Genomic DNA, 18,299 nt, shown 5'->3' with positions numbered 1-18,299 from the left:
ATGTTAACTTATACCTGAATGACTGTGACAGTACATGTGTATGTTTTATACATAGATTTTATTTCTGCAAATTCTGTCTAAAAACAAATGGACATAAACGAGTCAAGAGATCCAAATGACCTACGTAAGGCTTTATATCCTGCCTTGAAATCTCATCTTTCTTAAAAAAGTTTTCCCCAGGTACGGAACAGTTGAGGGAAATCTTGGAACTTCTAATGTCATTTCGACAAAGTAGTCAAGATAAAAAGGAAAACAATAAATCAAGGCATTGACAAGTTATTTAGGTTCAAATGCCAGTAGACAGTCCTGCATAGACTCCCATTTAAGAGTTTCCTCTATAAGCCCACAGACTCCCTCTTTTTTAATCACTATGCAGTACTGATGGCGGAGGGAGGTCCTAATTCAATTCACAGAAACCTCTGGTTCTTTCTATATAGCAGATGGCTATCCTCCCTGCAGTTGCTGATCTCTAAATGACAATTCGGTTCTCTAAGGGGAGATAGTAAAGAGAACTCTTTTAATCTGAGGATCTGAACACAGCCCTAGAACACAAAGAGCCAGTATCACCTGAGTGTATCACAGAACTTGGAGCCTTGCCTGCTGCCTTAGAGGCTCAATGGAATCCTAATCTTCCTGAGGCAGGGTTCTGCTTTTGTATGTTATTAACAAAGGAGTAAAGAAGACTCTTGGCTAGCTGGGCTAGTTCCTTCCCTCTCTGGGCTGAGCTTTTCTCTCTGTCCCAGTTTGTGAGATCCTCGAGGACAGTGTCTGTTTCTTTTTTTTTTCTCTCCCTTGTGTCTAACACAGTTCTGATGTGGGATATCTGAGTCACTGAAATATAACAGATGAAAAGGGACAAAGATGAAATTTAAAAATGCCAAACTGAAATGTCAAAATAATGAAAAATTTAACATGAAAGCAGCCTAATAACAGATGCACCAGCTACTCTGGTTTATGTGAATAACTGCAAATGTACTTGTCATCTTTCTACGTTGTTTGTATGAATGTTACCCTCTGGAAAGGCATAAGATACATAGCCATGGCAGAAGCCAGAGCTAAACCTTCTATCACAAAGTGATCTAGAAAGCAGATTAAAATGGGAAGTGTTTTTAGTACTGCCTGGAGCTGCCCCTCAACTCTTCCTGGCCCATAAGACCAGGACACAAATCCATATTACTCTGGTCTCAGATAATCCACATTTCCCCCAGTCCCTGGACTTCCTACTTTGACTTTGCTCCAGATGCATCTTCATTAACACTCTTGTGTTAGTGGCGAGTGTCAATCTATGTGGCAAGAAAATAAGTATCTGGGCTTCTGCTGGTTTCATCACCAGATGGTCTTACACTAGAGTCGGTTCACACTCATTTAAAAAGGAGTTGGTAACCACTCTTATTCAACATAGTTTTGGAAGTTTTAGCCACAGCAATCAGAAAAGAAAAAGAAAGAAAAGGAATCCAAATCGGAAAAGAAGAAGTAAAGCTGTCACTGTTTGCAGATGACATGATACTATACACAGATATACCTAAAGATGCTACCAGAAAACTACTAGAGCTAATCAATGAATTTGGTAAAGTAGCAGGATACAAAATTAATGCACAGAAATCTCTTGCATTCTTATACACTAGTGATGAAAAATCTGAAAGTGAAATTAAGAAAACACTCCCATTTACCATTGCAACAAAAAGAATAAAACCTCTAGGAATAAACCTACCTAAGGAGACAAAAGACCTGTATGCAGAAAACTATAAGACACTGATGAAAGAAATTAAAGATGATACAAATAGATGGAGACATATACCATGTTCTTGGACTGGAAGAATCAACATTGTGAAAATGACTCTACTACACAAAGCAATCTACAGATTCAATGCAATCCCTATCAAACTACCACTGGCATTGTTCACAGAACTAGAACAAAAAATTTCACAATTTGTATGGAAACACAGAAGACCCCAAATAACCAAAGCAATCTTGAGAAAGAAAAACGGAGCTGGAGGAATCAGGCTCCCTCACTTCAGACTATACTACAAAGCTACAGTAATCAAGACAATATGGTACTGGCACAAAAACAGAAATATAGATCAATAGAACAGGATAGAAAGCCCAGAGATAAACCCACACACATATGGTCACCTTATCTTTGATAAAGGAGGCAAGAATATACAGTGGAGAAAAGACACCCTCTTCAATAAGAGGTGCTGGGAAAAGTGGACAGCTACATGTAAAAGAATGAAATTAGAACACTCCCTAACACCATACACAAACATAAACTCAAAATGGATTAAGGACCTAAATGTAAGGCCAGACACTATCAAACTCTTAGAGGAAAACATAGGCAGAACACTCTATGACATAAATCACAGCAAGATCCTTTTTGACCCACCTCCTAGAGAAATGGAAATAAAAACAAAAATAAACAAATGGGACCTAATGAAACTTCAAAGCTTTTGCACAGCGAAGGAAACCATAAACAAGACGAAAAGACAACCCTCAGAAGGGGAGAAAATATTTGCAAATGAAGCAACTGACAAAGGATTAATCTCCAAAATTTACAAGTAGCTCATGCAGCTCAATAACAAAAAAACAAACAACCCAATCCAAAAATGGGCAGAAGACCTAAATAGACATTTCTCCAAAGAAGATAAACAGATTGCCAACAAACACATGAAAGAATTCTGAACATCATTAATCATTAGAGAAATGCAAATCAAAAGTACAATGAGATATCATCTCACACCAGTCAGAATGGCCATCATCAAAAAATCTAAAAACAATAAATGCTGGAGAGGGTGTGGAGAAAAGGGGACCCTCTTGCAATGTTGGTGGGAATGTAAATTGATACAGCCACTATGGAGCACAGTATGTAGGTTCCTTAAAAAACTAAACATAGAACTACCATATGACCCAGCCATCCCACTACTGGGCATATACCCTGAGAAAACCATAATTCAAAAAGAGTCATGTACCAAAATGTTCATTGTAGCTCTATTTACAATAGCCAGGACATGGAAGCAACCTAAGTGTCCATCAACAAATGAATGGATAAAGAAGATGTGGCACATATATACAATGGAATATTACTCAGCCATAAAAAGAAACGAAATTGAGTTATTTGTAGTGAGGTGGATGGACCTAGAGTCTGTCATATGGAGTAAAGTAAGTCAGAAAGAGAAAAACAAATACTGTATGCTAACACATATATATGGAATCTAAGAAAAAAAAAAGAAAAGGTCATGAAGAACCTAGGGGTAAGACAGGAATAAAGACACAGACCTACTAGAGCATGGACTTGAGGATATGGGGAGGGGGAAGGGTAAGCTGTGACAAAGTGAGAGAGTGACATGGACATATATACCCTACCAAACATAAAATAGATAGCTAGTGGGAAGTAGCCGCATAGCACAGGGAGATCAGCTAGGTGGTTTGTGACCACCTAGAGGGGTGGGATAGGGAGGGTGAGAGGGAGGGAGATGCAAGAGGGAAGAGATATGGGGACATATGTATATGTATAACTGATTCACTTTGTTATAAAGCAGAAACTAACACACCATTGTAAAGCAATTATACTCCAATAAAGATGTTAAAAAAATAAAAATAAAAAAATAATGATAAATAAAAAGGAGTTGGCATATGTGGTATATATACACAGAGGAATACTACTCAGCCATAAAAAAGAATGAAATCCTGACATTTGCAACAACATGGATGGACCTTGAAGGCATTATGCTAAGTGAAATAAATCAGAGAAACACAAATGCTATATGATTTCACTCATGTGGTATCTTAAAAAACATAAAATGAAAACAAACTAATAGATACAGAGACCATATTAGTGGTTACCAGAGGGGAGGAGGGTTTTGGGGTAGCTGAAATTGGTGAAGGGGCTCAACTGTATGGTGTTGGATGGTAACTATACTTGTGGTGGTGATCACTTTGTAGTATACACAGATGTCAAACAGTAAATGCTGTACATCTGAAACTTATATAATAAAATAATAATAATAATTTAAAGGTAATAGGAAAAAAAAGGAGTTGGCTACCCAAAGACTCAGTCAGGTTTGCTCTCTTCCCCATATTTTATAAGTGAGTTTCTAACTCTGCTGACAACAGAACAAAAAATAAATAGGTTCAAGCTATGAACTGAGCAAAGGATCTGGGTAGCAAATAAAGACAGTTTCCTATAACACGAGAAACTTTAGTCACCAGAAATGCCTCTTCAAGTTTGTGGCACCTTTTATTCATATTAACTCCCTGCAGGTCTTTACAGTTAGTTGACACTTAAAGTAGCTCTACGGATACAAATTTTTATAATTCAACCTGAGAGAGCTTTAAAAACAGAAGAGGTACATCTTGGGGATATTTAAGATGAAAGGTCATGTTATGTCTTGCCATTACAGTTTCAATTATGAACATTTTCTAACCCTAAATTAGACTGCTATATTCTCAAAGCCTGAGTCTGAACCACTAGGCCTCGCTAGAATACTCTGGACGCACACTACAAGGTCATCTTAATGTTATGTCAATTTACTTTTAAAACATCAAAACTTAATTCATTATAAACAAAATTGAAAGGGGCTAACACAGACCCCGCACATGCTGACTTTTACTCTACAAGGCATAGTGTTCTCCAGAGGTCCTGGAGCACAGAGAATCTGTATCTACCACATTGCATCCATTCTACAGCCACGTTTTAAAAATACAGTCATCCCTCCGTATCCGTATCCCTGGATGGTTCCTCATCCAGGGATTCAAACAACCGTGGATTGAAAATATTTGGGGAAAAAAATTCCAGAAAGTTCCAAAAAGCAAAACTTGAATTTTCTACACACACCCCAGCAACTATTAACATAGCATTTAATCTAGAGATGACTTAAAGTATATGGGAGGATGTGCGTAGGTTATATGCAAGTACTATGTCATTTTATACAAGGGACTTGGGAATCTGAGGATTTTGGTATCCGCATGGAGGTCCTGAAACCAATCTCCTGGGATACCAAGGGATGACTGTACTTTAATATCACTGAAATTGGGATGCATCTTACAATCAGTAGCATCTTAGACCTGATGAGATACAGTTGCTGCAAAATGGGATGAGTAATAATTAAAATCTCTCCCACCTACCACCCTGCCAAAAAATATCTAATTTCCATTCACTGCTTTTTAAAATATGTATATAATTTTGTAGTCTACATTGCTCTTTTATGTTTTCCAATCATTCAAGAGCAACCATATAATTGGCCTTTTAGAATACCTCCATCTTTTTGATAAATGAACATGATATGAGTCACTTTTTCAATCCAGAATACAGCCACCTCCTCAGTATCCATGTTAATATAAAGTAATACTGATTCAAATAACCCAGAAGATATGTGTGCTGTTATTTTTAACACTTAAACAAAGGGACTATGTTTTATTAAATATGAATATTTATATTATAATTAAATAGGCTAATATTAAATGACTAATAATATTAAAATGACTTTGCATTTAGGAAGCACGCTTCACTTCTCATGGTGGTGGGATGTGAGAAAGAAAGGAGGATGATGTGTGCAATGGGCAATCGAGGCAGCCCCTCTCATACTTAGTCACAGCCATAAACAGCACACAGACAGTGACTGTAGACAAAGCTATTTTATGAAAAATAGTACGTATTAAAATAAATAGGAAGGTTTAACATGTCTTCTTAACTACAGAAAAATTTTTGAAAGTTTCAGGCTTCTTTGTAATCAATCATGAAATTCTAAATATGAAGAATGTAGATGGGGGATAAAAATCTACGTTTCCTCATTTGCAGTCACTCTGACACATCTGCCACTTATATTTAAAAGTTATTTTTTAATAAAATAAGGTTTTGAGGAATCAAAACATATCAGAATTAGTTACTGCAAAGCTTATTAGCTCATTTGAATTTGCTCTAAGTCAACTGCAAGAGAATATTATAGTATTGTTACTAATACTTATTACAGCTAAGTAGAAATTATAGCTAAGAAAAATAAATTTTCTTTTAGCTTCCTGAGACAAATTTTAAACTCACTTGTTTGTTTCTGACTAGCCCAGAGAAGAGATGTCACCTGTGATTATAAGTATGGTTGCATTTTTCAAACCAAGGGCTCAGAAACTCAGAATGAAGAAGCATCTTGCCCAAAGTCAAATAGCATCAGGAGGCACCACAAAGAGACGCTACCACCAGGCCACACTGTTTCATGGGAAATGTTCATCACCATCTCCATCAGCTAGCACAAGCTCCAAGTGGATTCTGCAACCAATGCTTTAGACAAAGCAAGAAACAAGGTGACAAAAAATAAAAAGTTTCAGCCCCTTATATGAGTTAAGAAGTGTAGAATCAGAGAAAGCTAAGGAACCTAAAGGCAATTTAAAACTTAACAGAAAAAGCAAAACAATAAACACAGGTTAAGATGATTTGTACAATATACTTGGAAAGACAGAGATCTGAGCATCCCCTTTTCCTCCCCCCAAAAAAAGAAAGATAAAATAATTGTGTATCTCTCACCACTTTTCCTTTGGCTTAGTGAGATTTGTTTGAACAGCAAAATTATACTAAGAGTAGCTAAACTTCAGATGCCTAATACACTCACTGTAAAAAAGAACATTTTAAAACCAAAGTGAATGGTTACATGGTCCATAGGTGAGAATGCCCTGTCTGAGCAAGAAGTAGGGGGAGAAGCTAGCATCTCACGGCCCCCCTTCCCACCTGAACACAGAAGACAGAGCATGATGCAGGCAATGAATGATATATGCATTCTTTGCTTGTTTTCAGCCTTGTCATTCTGCTTGGTAATACGTTAAATAACATATTAAACATGAGATCATAATGATACTCCAATTAAGGTTATAGGAAAGGGAAAAAAATAATTTGGAGGAATTACTTTATCATGAGAAATTAATGGTACTTGGCCACTTTCTACTGTCCCTTTCCATCCCCATTTCTGAGTTATACTCTCAGAATGGAAAGCTTTTGCCATTCTGGTTGAAAGAAACACTTCCCCTGGGCTGATTCGAGAGCTCCTCCCCTAGGGAACTGACGAATGGTTTGCTTGTCTGACAGGGGCACCCTCGTCTGTGAAAGGGGAATACTGATACCTGCCTCAGAGGCTGTAAGGATTCAGAGTTGGTGTGCATAGAAGGCCTAGCACAAAAGAGGTGGAGCCAGCGGACACCAGCTCTCTCCTCTCCACGCAATCATTTCAGATGGTCGTCTCAATCACCCACTGGAAATTATTTAGAAGTTGTCACCTGTGAGCCCTCTTTGACAAGAGTTCATGAGGTTGGGCCATGATCTAAAACAACCTTGCATGAAAATAACTGAAATGGACAGCTGGCACCTCGTTCACACGGGACAGCATGCATCCCCACTACATCTGTGAATTTAAGATTAAATGAAATGAACAGTTGGCAACTGGTTAAGACAATACTGGTCCAGGCAGTTGATCAGCCACTTGTCTGTAGATGAGCGCATGATCAATTTGTTCTTTTCTATTGACCCAAGTGGCTGCTTGATTTCACTGCCTCATTATTTTGGCATATTGTACATTTAAGTTGTTCCTTTAATGATCCCCAAATGGGCAAGACTTGCCTAGGATGACAGAAATCATTATCTTACAATCTATGTCTTTAAAAGACTATATATAAACACTACATCACCATCATACTGGAAATCTAGTAACCTTTTCACAGTTCAAAAACTCCCATCAGTCATCTTGCTCCTCAAATATTTGGCAATAAAACCTCAACTAGGGGCATGGGACAGAGCTGTTTTAAAAACGTATCTGTATGCTAAGTGAAATGAGCCGGCACAAAAGGACAAATATTCTATGATACTACTTCTATGAGACATCTAGAATAAGCAAATTCATAGAGACGCAAAACAGAATAGAGGTTACCAGGGGCTGTTGGGGGAGAGAAGAATGGGTAATTATTGCTTAATGGTTACAGACCTTTTGTCTGGGGCGATGAAAAGTTTTGGAAATAGATCGGGGTGGGGGCGGGGGGGGTGATGGTCGTACAACATGTAAATGTAATTAATACCACTGAATTGTAAACTTAAAAACTGTAAACTTAAAACTTGTTAAAATGATAAATTTCATGTTATGTATTTTTACCACAAAAAAAATTTTTAAAAGCATGTCTAGTGTCGCAGAGATAAAGTTAGGAGGGGAGGCAGAGGGACGCTGGAAGGTGCGCCTGCGTTTGCAAATTGTCATTCTATTGGATCATCCTAATAACCTATGAGGTGACCAAGGCTGGCACTGTTAGCTCTTCTTAGTTTAATGGATTGAAACCCTGAGGATCTGGGGTTTTGTCTTTTAACTCTTCCTTCAGTAAAAAAAATTAGTGAGCCACAGAAAGATGTGTTCGTAATGTTTTCAAATTGGAACAGTTAGAGACCATTTTAATAAGGGAGACCTGGGTCTAAAGTACAGGAAATTAGGATGCTTGGGACAGACTATAGGCTGATGGAAGAGGCTGGAAGTGGTGACTCAGGGGGACATCAGAGGAAAAGGAAGAGGCTGTCAGCACTTAAACACATTTTGAAAGGTGAAATCAAAAATAAATACACAAACACACAAACACAACCTATACTTTCCAAGCACCTGGCCAGACAGAATACAGCTAAATCATGACTTCCCTCCCTTTAAATATATATGCCTCAGCCTACAATTGTTGCCCTTTTATGGACGTTTCCACTCTTTCCTTCTGCCTTCAAGGCTGCTCTTTTGAAATGTAGACCACTGGGATGTTCAAGAAAATATATACTAGCCACTGAATCATTCTTTTATGCAATTGCCCAACTTAAGTGAGGAAATACCTAATATGGTTTGGCTTGGGGGTAGTAAGGGAGAATTATGTTAAAAGCAGGCATCTTTTACTCATGAACTGAGAATATTTTAGATAGCCCAATAATCTACCATTCTGCTTTAAAGTAAGTAGTATTTGGTGCTCCACTCTCTTCTTCCTATACTGAAAGCTTCATCTCTCTCATCCTCACCACTGTACCCCCAGCCCATTGTAAAGTACCTGACTCTTAACTGGGGCCCCACTAAAGCTGGTAAAATACATTTTTAAATTACTGTTTCACTGTCTCAGAACAAAAATTCATTCTTTTTCACACTGCACAGATTGCACAAAAATGTATGCACCTATTCTGTGACAACCACCAACAAAATGAGTGAGCTTATCTCCACACCAAAATGCAATCCAGCTATGCAATTTAAGTGAATAATCCAGAACGTTTCAGGGTAACAGCCATAGGATTAATTCAGGTGCCCACATTACATGCCCATGCTGGCTGAGAAGGACTCCCCCAGTGAGATTTTCCATAATCACACAGCATACCGGAAGCCTCAATCAAATCTCTTCCATATCTAAGCAACAGAACTGAGCCCCTGTTTGATTGAAAATGTACTGGGCATCAACCACCAAAGTACTGTATTCACTGTTTCTCGTTCAAAACATTTTAGAGCTGCCAAGAACACTGGAAATAATAAAACTTTACATTTTAAAAACTTTCTAAAACATTTTAATATTGAATTTATTAAATTAATACATTAGAGAGCAGTGGCTCTCAACCAAGAGTGATTTTCCTCCCATCAAAGGACACTTGGCAATGTCTGGAGACATTTTGGTTGTCACAGGGCGGGGGGGGGGTTTGGGTAGGGGGGATGCTACTGGCGTCTAGTGGATAGAGATCAGGGATGCTGCTAAACATCCCACAATACACAGGACCACAGGACATTCCCCCAACACTAAGAATATCCAGTCCCAAAGCTCAACTGGGCCAAAGTTTAGAACTCCCGCATTAGGGTAAAACAACATGGAAGATATACATTGTGCTGAATGCTGAGAACACGGAGATAAGAGATGGCTTCTGCTATCTGGGCAGTCCAGTAAGTGACAAGAACTGGCAGATAACACTGACAACAGGCTGTGATAAGTGCTGTGACAGGGGTGTGTCCAAAAGGCTACTAAAAGCAGAAGAAGCAACTACTTTAATCAGAAGGTCAGGGTTCTTCACCAGCAGTGACTTTCCAGCTGGAACTTGAAAGATTTCCTAAAGCAGAAGAGAGTAGCGCATGCTAGCCGAGAGAAATCGCATAGCAAAAGCAAGGTAGTATCACACTGCAGGACTCTGAGGTCACCATCATCGTGTGCAGGGGCCAGCAAAGCCCCAGATTAACATGGCACACCTCCCTTGAGGACTACTCTCATGTGCACAGGGGAGGTTAATAATTTCACAGGTAAAGCGATTTTTATGGCATTTTTAAAAAGAGCAGAAACACAGGTATATGGAGTAAACTGTGTATTACTTTTCATGAATTGTAAAAGTAACATAAGTTGCTTTGTCAGACTTGAAGTGCTGATGGTACTAATTAGGTTGCTCCCACCCTTGGGAATATTTTGGTGAAGTTTGAGCAATGTTTAATGTTTCAGAACAATTAGTTGCATGGTTTGGAGCACAGAGTGGATGTAGGTAGAGGGAGGAAGGCGACTGGTGGGAAATCAGGTTAGTGGCATCTGACGATATACATGGGCTATGCTATGCAGTCTGTTCTTCCTACAGGCTGAGCAGGGGGAGTCTCTGGAGGCTTGTAGACGAGGAAATGGCACAATGTTAGCTTTGGAGAAGCAGGTGGCAGGAGAAAGATTATGATGCGGGATGACTGAAAATATTTCACATGAGAGGTGACAAAAGTCTAAACAAGGCAATGGCACAAAAGAGGAAGATTTTAGATACAGCGGTGGTAGAATCCGTTATATCTAATATGAGAGTAACAGCAACTAGCTGCTTGGGCAACTAGGTGGGCAAGCAATGAGAACAGAAAATGGGGGAGAAAAGAGGATTCTTACAGCAGGGGTAAAGATGTTCTCATTTGAATCTCAAGACAACCCTGCAAATTATGTGACATATGTGGATACAATCATGCCCAGTTTACAGACGAGTTTAATGAGGCTCTGAGAGTGGAGGGGCTTGCCCAGGATCACACATTCAACATAAAAGAACTGAGATTCGGGAATTCCCTGGAGGTACAGTGGTTAGGACTCAGCGCTTTCATTGCCGGGGCCCGGGTTCAATTCCACAAGCCACGTGGTATGGCCAAAAAAACAAACAAAAAAATTACTGAGATGAGAGCTCAGGGTGCTCAGCCCCTAATGTGGGTTCTTTCCACTCAGGCTGTCCCTCTAGCCACATTTTATAGTTATAACCAAACCTAATAATCACAATAGATCAATTCTGACCAAATTCCCATAGGCCTCAAAAGCCCTGGATAAAATTCTGAATTGGTGATATTGTTAGGAGCTTGTCCACTTCTAGGCAAAGCCCAATCTGACTTTCAAGTAAATCCAAGAGAAAATTAATTGTGACTAATCGAAAAATTTAGGAGAAATGATTGACATTTTTTTCCCTAAATTGTTCTTTATCCAGTCCCTGTATATGATCAGAATAATTCAAAATATTTATTTTTAGAACTTCATAAGCAATCACATTGGAATAAATCAAAATTCTAGCAACAAGCTTTAGCACCTATGGACATACCTACAGGTAGGTATTGAAATGGCCTATGTGAAAGCTGTAAGCACAAAAGTAGGGATATAACTGATGGTGTCCCCTTCAATCTACCACTCAGGTACATGCCGTCCTGAATTTCTGGAAGCAAAAATATTAATAGCAGGCTTTGTCTCAGAGGATCTAAATTCTAAAACACCCTCCAAGACGCATATAAAAATTATTCCGTTCACACCAATAATATCATGTCTCAGGAATAACAGCTGGTACTATTTATGGAGTATCACTGTATGTGATGTACCAGGCCAAGAATTTATGTGATTTATCTCATTACTCCTCATTATATGACTTAGAACTATTACTCTCCTGGTTTTACATACAAAGAAACAGGCTTATAAAGATGAGGTCACAAAAGCTTGTAAGCCAGGACACGAATCCAGATCTGACTGATTCCACAATGCAAGCTCTTAACCACTAGGTTTCTTGCTTCCCTCAAAGACTATTATCCTGGAACATAGCTCAGGACACATCAAGTTTCTATGGTTCTTGTCATCTTCCCTTGAATTTGACAGACATGTAGTCAGTCTACTGTCTTAAATCAAGTGTAGCAACTCACACCAGAAAATGGATTTCCATTCATGGCTTTAGATAATGTTAACCTGAGTTCATTTCACAGCAGTTCTAAGCCACTCCCCATAGCCACCAAAATATTATCTTATTAGAAAAAGTGGGGCCTTCACCCATGAACACAAATGGAACCACGAGACCTTTCTTCTGCTGTTCCTCCCTTTGATCCTCTCAATCTCTTATTTTTGTGGCCTGTTTTAGTTTATGATCAGTTCAGTAAAAACAGAGTATCACTTTTTCTCGTGGTGCGTTTTCATGTGGTGAACTCACTCCCAAATCTCTACAAGCGTGTATGATGCAAAGATCATCTCTCTCTGCTAGACCTAGAAAAGGCTCAATAAACAAATAAAAACAAATTAAGACGGGTCTGGCATGGCTGACCCATTTCATTGACCAAGTAACACAGTGATTTGAAGCCTGAGCTTTGGCAAGGGAGGTCTCAGCTGGGGTTGCAACCTGCCACTTAACGAGCTCAGTAAGCTTAGGCAGGTAAAGTGCTTCTCTGAGCCTTGTTTTCTTGATCTATAAAATGGAGACACTGATATCTACCTCCTACGACATATGTAAGAAGTTAAAGACTGTGAGTGTAAAATGTTTTAATGTGACTCCCACTATATCAGAGCTCTCAATAAGTGATAAGTTCTCCTCTACAAAAAAAAGCACCACAACCTCCATATTTTTTTCCACCTAAGATGTAGTGTGAATATAAAATAAAAGACAGCTGTCTGAGCAGGTGTGCCCCTCCTGCCAGACAGCCCACCCTTGGCTTCTTCATTTCTCCTGAAGACACTGACCTGGGAGAGAGGGCATTCTTTGGCTAATGTGCTCTGGTTCATCTCTTTGAGCAGTTCCTTTAAGGCATTGCGGACCGTGGCGTGGTTCCACTGCTCCGCAGGCAAGTCTTCCAACTTCGAACAACTGGAAAACACAGCAAGAATGAATGACATGCAAACCCTTAAATGCAGAGTACAGCAGTCACCCCTGGGTCCTGTGAAGCATTAGGAGAACCACCAAAGAACAGGGTTGAATGTGGGCCCAAAATGAGGGAAAGGGAGCAAAACTGCTTCTCTAGGACCTTGACAGAGCCCATCACGGTCTCTTTCAGTTGGTTCTCACACTAGCCTGAGAAAACCGGTCACTTCGGATATGAAGAGATGCCAATTTTTTAAAATAGGATTTCTCCAGTCTACTGATAGAAATGGCATGACAGTGTGATTATAAACTTCCACAATTTAAACTTAATTATTGGACATTCCTAAGGTTAAATGTAAACAAACGCTTCATCAAATTTGAAGGTCTACCCTTCACCCTCATAGAACAATCCAGAGATGTCACTTCGCTAACAAAAAACTGAAGAAAAGACATTAAAGCATTCCTAGACAAGGACAGGAATGGTGGGTCCCTGTTAAAGTGTAAATTCTCCAAAAGGGGTAGATTCAAAACCTTTACAGTAAAGGACAATATTCCTTAAATCACATGAGCTGCTGGCACTTCACAATCCAAGACTCTGCAGAGAAACTCTAGATTCTTTAGAGCATAATTTGTTCTGCATGCTGTATCTGAAAAAAAGAAATCATCCCCAGAACTTCTGCAGGCCACCAGAGAGGAAAGCAAGAGGCGTCCAGTACCAGCAGCTTCTTGGTAAGCAGGCTACAAGGGCACCAAACTCACCCGTCAAACACAAGCCTGAAACAGCAGAGGTGTTTATTCTTCAAATATTATGTGCTAAGCATTTAACCAGAGGACTCATTAAATTAGGGGCTGTGGAAAGTTCCCCTTTAAAGGCTGCAGATTTTTAATGATTTATCAAGCTTCCCCTAGGTTACCACTTCACTGCTTCTGAAAACAAAACGTAAAACAGTTGGAATGTGGACTATAAAGATGCCTGGTGACGGCCCCCCCCTTCTTTTTTTTTTTCATTTCATCCCATGTCTAGAAATTAACAAAGACAGGATGAGCTGATCTCCGTAGCGACTCTATGATCAACGGAGCAGCTCTGAGAGTTAGGAAGGGCAGATGTTCAGAGACACCCACCTTTGTAATTGGATTTTCAACGTCACAACGTGATAGACATCTTGCAGCATGTCGGCCACTGTCGCATCGGGTGCATCTGTCACATAACTGAGGGGGAGAGGGTTCCACCTCCCAAGCTTGATTATTCCTGCACAGGGAAGAAAAACATAATAAACACATATCTGCTATTTATTAAACCCTCCCATTGTTTGTTCAATGTTAGGAAGGTCATCCAATAGTCAACATTCAAGGCCCACTCAGAGATATTTTACAACCCAGTGCAATAGACGCTTTCTTTCTGGCTGACAATTGAGTTAACTATACAGGAAGATGAGAATGAAAGGATGAGGTTTAATCATGGACAATCAGTTTTTTTATGTTTTCCTCTTTCTTAAATTACTTAGAAAACCATACGGTTACTTCCTTCCCCCAAAGTCTTGTTTCACAGTCTAACTTAAGACTGATGCTAAATATACCGAACTGCTGATTTCATAGACAAAAAAAAAAAAAGCAAGGCTTAAGTAAATATAAGATTCGGTTTTGAATTGTACAAGAAAATTCCTGTGTGTGGGCTCAGCACACACACAGTCACATCCTGGTTGTGGTGTGAACCCCAGTGCGAATAGCATCTGGAGCTGAAGAAGCAGTGAGAGTTCACTTCCAGATTCACATTTCACGAGGCACAGGGCTTGTTTTCCATAGCACAATGATTGACCACAGATCAGAAATAGCAGAGATGCTTTCAACTTCCTTTTTTTTTCTTTTTTAATTCCTCAGTTCTTTTTACAGTGACAGTGGTACCCTTTCCCTGCGGGTTTCCTGCTACATATGGTAAACACTCGTGACAATGGAGAGAGAATAAAAATCCTGGTCAAACTTGGGCAGACTCATGGGACAGCTTCAGCAACACGTGGTGAAAATGCCAAGTTATTCACAAGATGGACCCATCTAATCTGGTGCACGGGGCGCATATAACATAGATGAAGAAAAATAAAGAGAAGCCCATTTCACAAACGACACAGTAACAAACATTTTATTTGTATGCTGTGAAAAATCCAATGGTCCCCAGGATATCAAAAATTGTCCCATATCCAAAACAGCTACGTTTTAGTGATAGAAGAGAAACAGCATTTTTATTTTTATTTTTGACAATGCAGGTGAGTCCAACTACACTGTTCTTTCAAAAAATATATTTTATCACCAAAGAGACAGAACACCTGTATACACAAGTGAACTTTTAAAAGCTTCACAAAATGCTGTTTTACAGCTATGGGCTGAAATTTCAATAATAGGAAATGAACTTTCTGGTCAGGGCACATGTCCTGTCCAAGATGAAATCAATGAATGCGCAATGCTTGACATAATGCTTGAAAACAGGGAATAAACAGAACAAAAATATTAAAATGATGCACTGTTTCAGTATTAAGATTTAACAATCTGGTGCTGAATATGCTGCAGTATAAATAGTGCCTGGACTCAGATCCAGTAAAGTAACACAGCTCTCATTCATAGTACCGTATGTCTCCAGTTCTGGCTCCTTAAGTCATATTTCACTTGCCAAGAAAAGCTGTTTTCTTGTGGGGATAGTTTTCCTAACATTCTCTCTCATGACAATGAAAAGTGCACAGCACACAGCATGTAGTAGTCATGAAAATGAACATCCAGGGCCCACTGGACAGCCATCCAGGAGAGGCTGGGTCTGCTTCATTGCTTCCTTTACTCCTTCTGACATGTGAAAGTACTAAAAAGATACCATGTAACATGTCTAACATAGTTCCTTCTTTTAAAAAATCACTCCACAATTTTAATCCCCTTAAAACATCATTATCGTGATAGCCCATAAGTTGAGTATAAACTGACCATCTTCTAAAGATGATATTTTATTATAAGAGATTAGATGGAGAAAAAAATGAAGTCAGCAACTGCACACTATCATAGGCAAGTAGAAGCAGCCAATTTTGTGGGTCATTTTGGTTACTAAGAATATGAAGGTAGCATGAAGCAAATGAATCCTGTAAACTTTAACACATAACTCTAGAGGCAATTCATCCATGCTGCTGTGTGTGTCATTGTTCATTCCTTTTTACTGTTGAGGAGTGTTTCGCTGTAAGTTTATACCACAATGCAGCCAGAGACAACAGAATATCTCTGAATGATTTCACTTATATAAAATACAAGAACAGGCAAGACTCATCTATGAGAAGTCAGAATGCGGCTACCTCCAGACAGCAGGGGCATGACTGGAAAGGGACATAAAGGGGATTTTCTAGTTTTGGCTGGTGGTTGCACGGGTATGAAAATTGTCAAAATCCATGTAACCGAACACTTAATATGCATATATTTTATTGTATGTAAATTATACCTCAATTTAAAAAAAGGTGGAGGGGGAAGAATCTCTACAGGAAATGATAGACAAGTCACTCTATTGAAAATAGCAATCTCCATTTAGATAAATTCTCTCCCCACCTTGATGAGCTGGAAGGAGACTTGTTTGGGCTGGAATTAGACACATACAGGTGTCTTCACAACACTTAATGCCTCCACAGAGAGCAGCTGCTACAGGGTGGTTTCTACATGTTGGAAGAGAGCTGCTGACACGTGCTATTTTCAGACAATGGGAAGTGCGTGTGCTTTTCCTTTTTCGCACCATATTGACTAACCTGCACCTAGAAGTCATGCTCTTTGCTCAACTACCTACCAGAGTCTGCAGGAACCAGATCTGGTAGGACAGTGATGTCCAGAGGCTGCTCTCCTCCAGCCTGGCAGGGACTTGGAGTAACTCTTTTTAATAAGCCTTTCCTCCAAATAAGGTCTCTGTCTAAAGTATTAATAACCCTCTTTGGAAATACAGTCCTCCTTCCCTGATATAAAATAGACAGAAATATTTCTTGGGCTGGTGTCAAGTGTTAACTGAGGAAATCAAAACGGGAAGCAGTAGACCATAGTGACAAAGAATTCCGGCTTCCAAGTCAAATTGCCTCTGTTCATATCCTGCCTCCTCCACCTACTAACCATGTAACTGTAGCAAGTTACTGAATTTCTCTATGCCTCAGTCCTCTCATGTGTAAAATGGAACAATAAAAGTACTGACCTCATAGGAATATTGTGCAGATTGAATGCAGAGCCCTTAGTACAGAGCCTGGATATCATTAATCCCAACAATTAATCATTTACAGTAATTATTTAGACACCTTTTAATGCTCCCTAAAAGAAAGATACAGTCAATTTATTTCAAAAATATTTACTCAGGGATGACTTCAATATCATTTAATCTTTAATTTAGTCAAGTGCCTATAAAAGGCCCTCATTATTTTAAATCACAAAGGAAGACTGTACATCAATCACTCGCTCTTCTTAGTAGCCTGTAAAGTCATACTGGTTCAAGTGTGAGGCACTTCAGAAGCAAAGACTGGAAAAGATCTTGGTTCCAAGTCTGGAAGGCCTCAGATGCCCAACTCAGTAACGCACCGTATGGGTCAGAGGTCAGGAGCAAGGCCTGGAGTCAGAGGTGAGTCCATGCCCAGCCTCCTCTGCTTGTCAGCTGCAAGATTTGGGGCAAGTTATTTAGTTGGTCTCTCTAAGGCTTGGTTTCCATTACCTGTAAGATGGGAATAATAACACTGCCTACTCTTTAGGGTTGCCATGAGGCTTAAAATGAGAATCAGAATGTAGCAGTGGGATGGCACACAATAAGTGCTCAGTAAAAGTTAGGGGAAAATAGATCTTTGAAAGTTATTGGGTGTAGATGTAACACCATCAAAGCTTTAGGATGATTAACCTATACTGGAATTCAGGTGGATTAAAAAAGGGAAGCATTCTGAGGGGAGAAAAAAAAGAGCTGAAATAATCCAAACAGGTATATCTAACAACTATGACAGCCTCTTCCTGGCTCCCTCTAAGGAGGGATACAGACCCCAAGAAATGCTTTAGTACAGTGAAGGCGAACAAAGAAGGAAGAGAGGTTATGTTCCCACTGGGGATATCTGACTTGCAGTGCTGGAGAAATCTCAATAAAAACAGCATAACCATAGGTATACAGAATTATTTCTAATGCTTACACTCCATGAGTAGGTTTTATAGCCCCAATCAAAATATGAGGAAAACTAATGATGATTAGACAGTACTTTACACACAC

General features: G+C 39.3%; 1 protein-coding gene across 10 annotated transcripts in view; it reads right to left on the bottom strand.

Moving 5' to 3' along the window:
• SATB2 (SATB homeobox 2) overlaps positions 1–18,299 on the bottom strand; it is a 201,344-nt gene that overhangs the window by 102,427 nt on the left and 80,618 nt on the right. For all 10 annotated transcript variants that reach the window (XM_067741096.1, XM_067741093.1, XM_067741094.1 and 7 more), the window contains 2 exons: positions 14,186–14,312; positions 12,946–13,069 (listed from right to left, as the gene is read on the bottom strand). In XM_067741096.1, coding sequence (XP_067597197.1) covers positions 12,946–13,069; positions 14,186–14,312 — 251 coding nt within the window. The remainder of the gene's footprint in view (positions 1–12,945; positions 13,070–14,185; positions 14,313–18,299) is intronic.

The sequence above is a fragment of the Pseudorca crassidens genome, chromosome 6 (assembly GCF_039906515.1).
Source record: "Pseudorca crassidens isolate mPseCra1 chromosome 6, mPseCra1.hap1, whole genome shotgun sequence".
NCBI classification, from domain to species: Eukaryota; Metazoa; Chordata; class Mammalia; order Artiodactyla; family Delphinidae; genus Pseudorca; species Pseudorca crassidens.
Note: the sequence above shows the minus strand (reverse complement) of the source record. Positions and strands in the feature narration are given on the sequence as shown.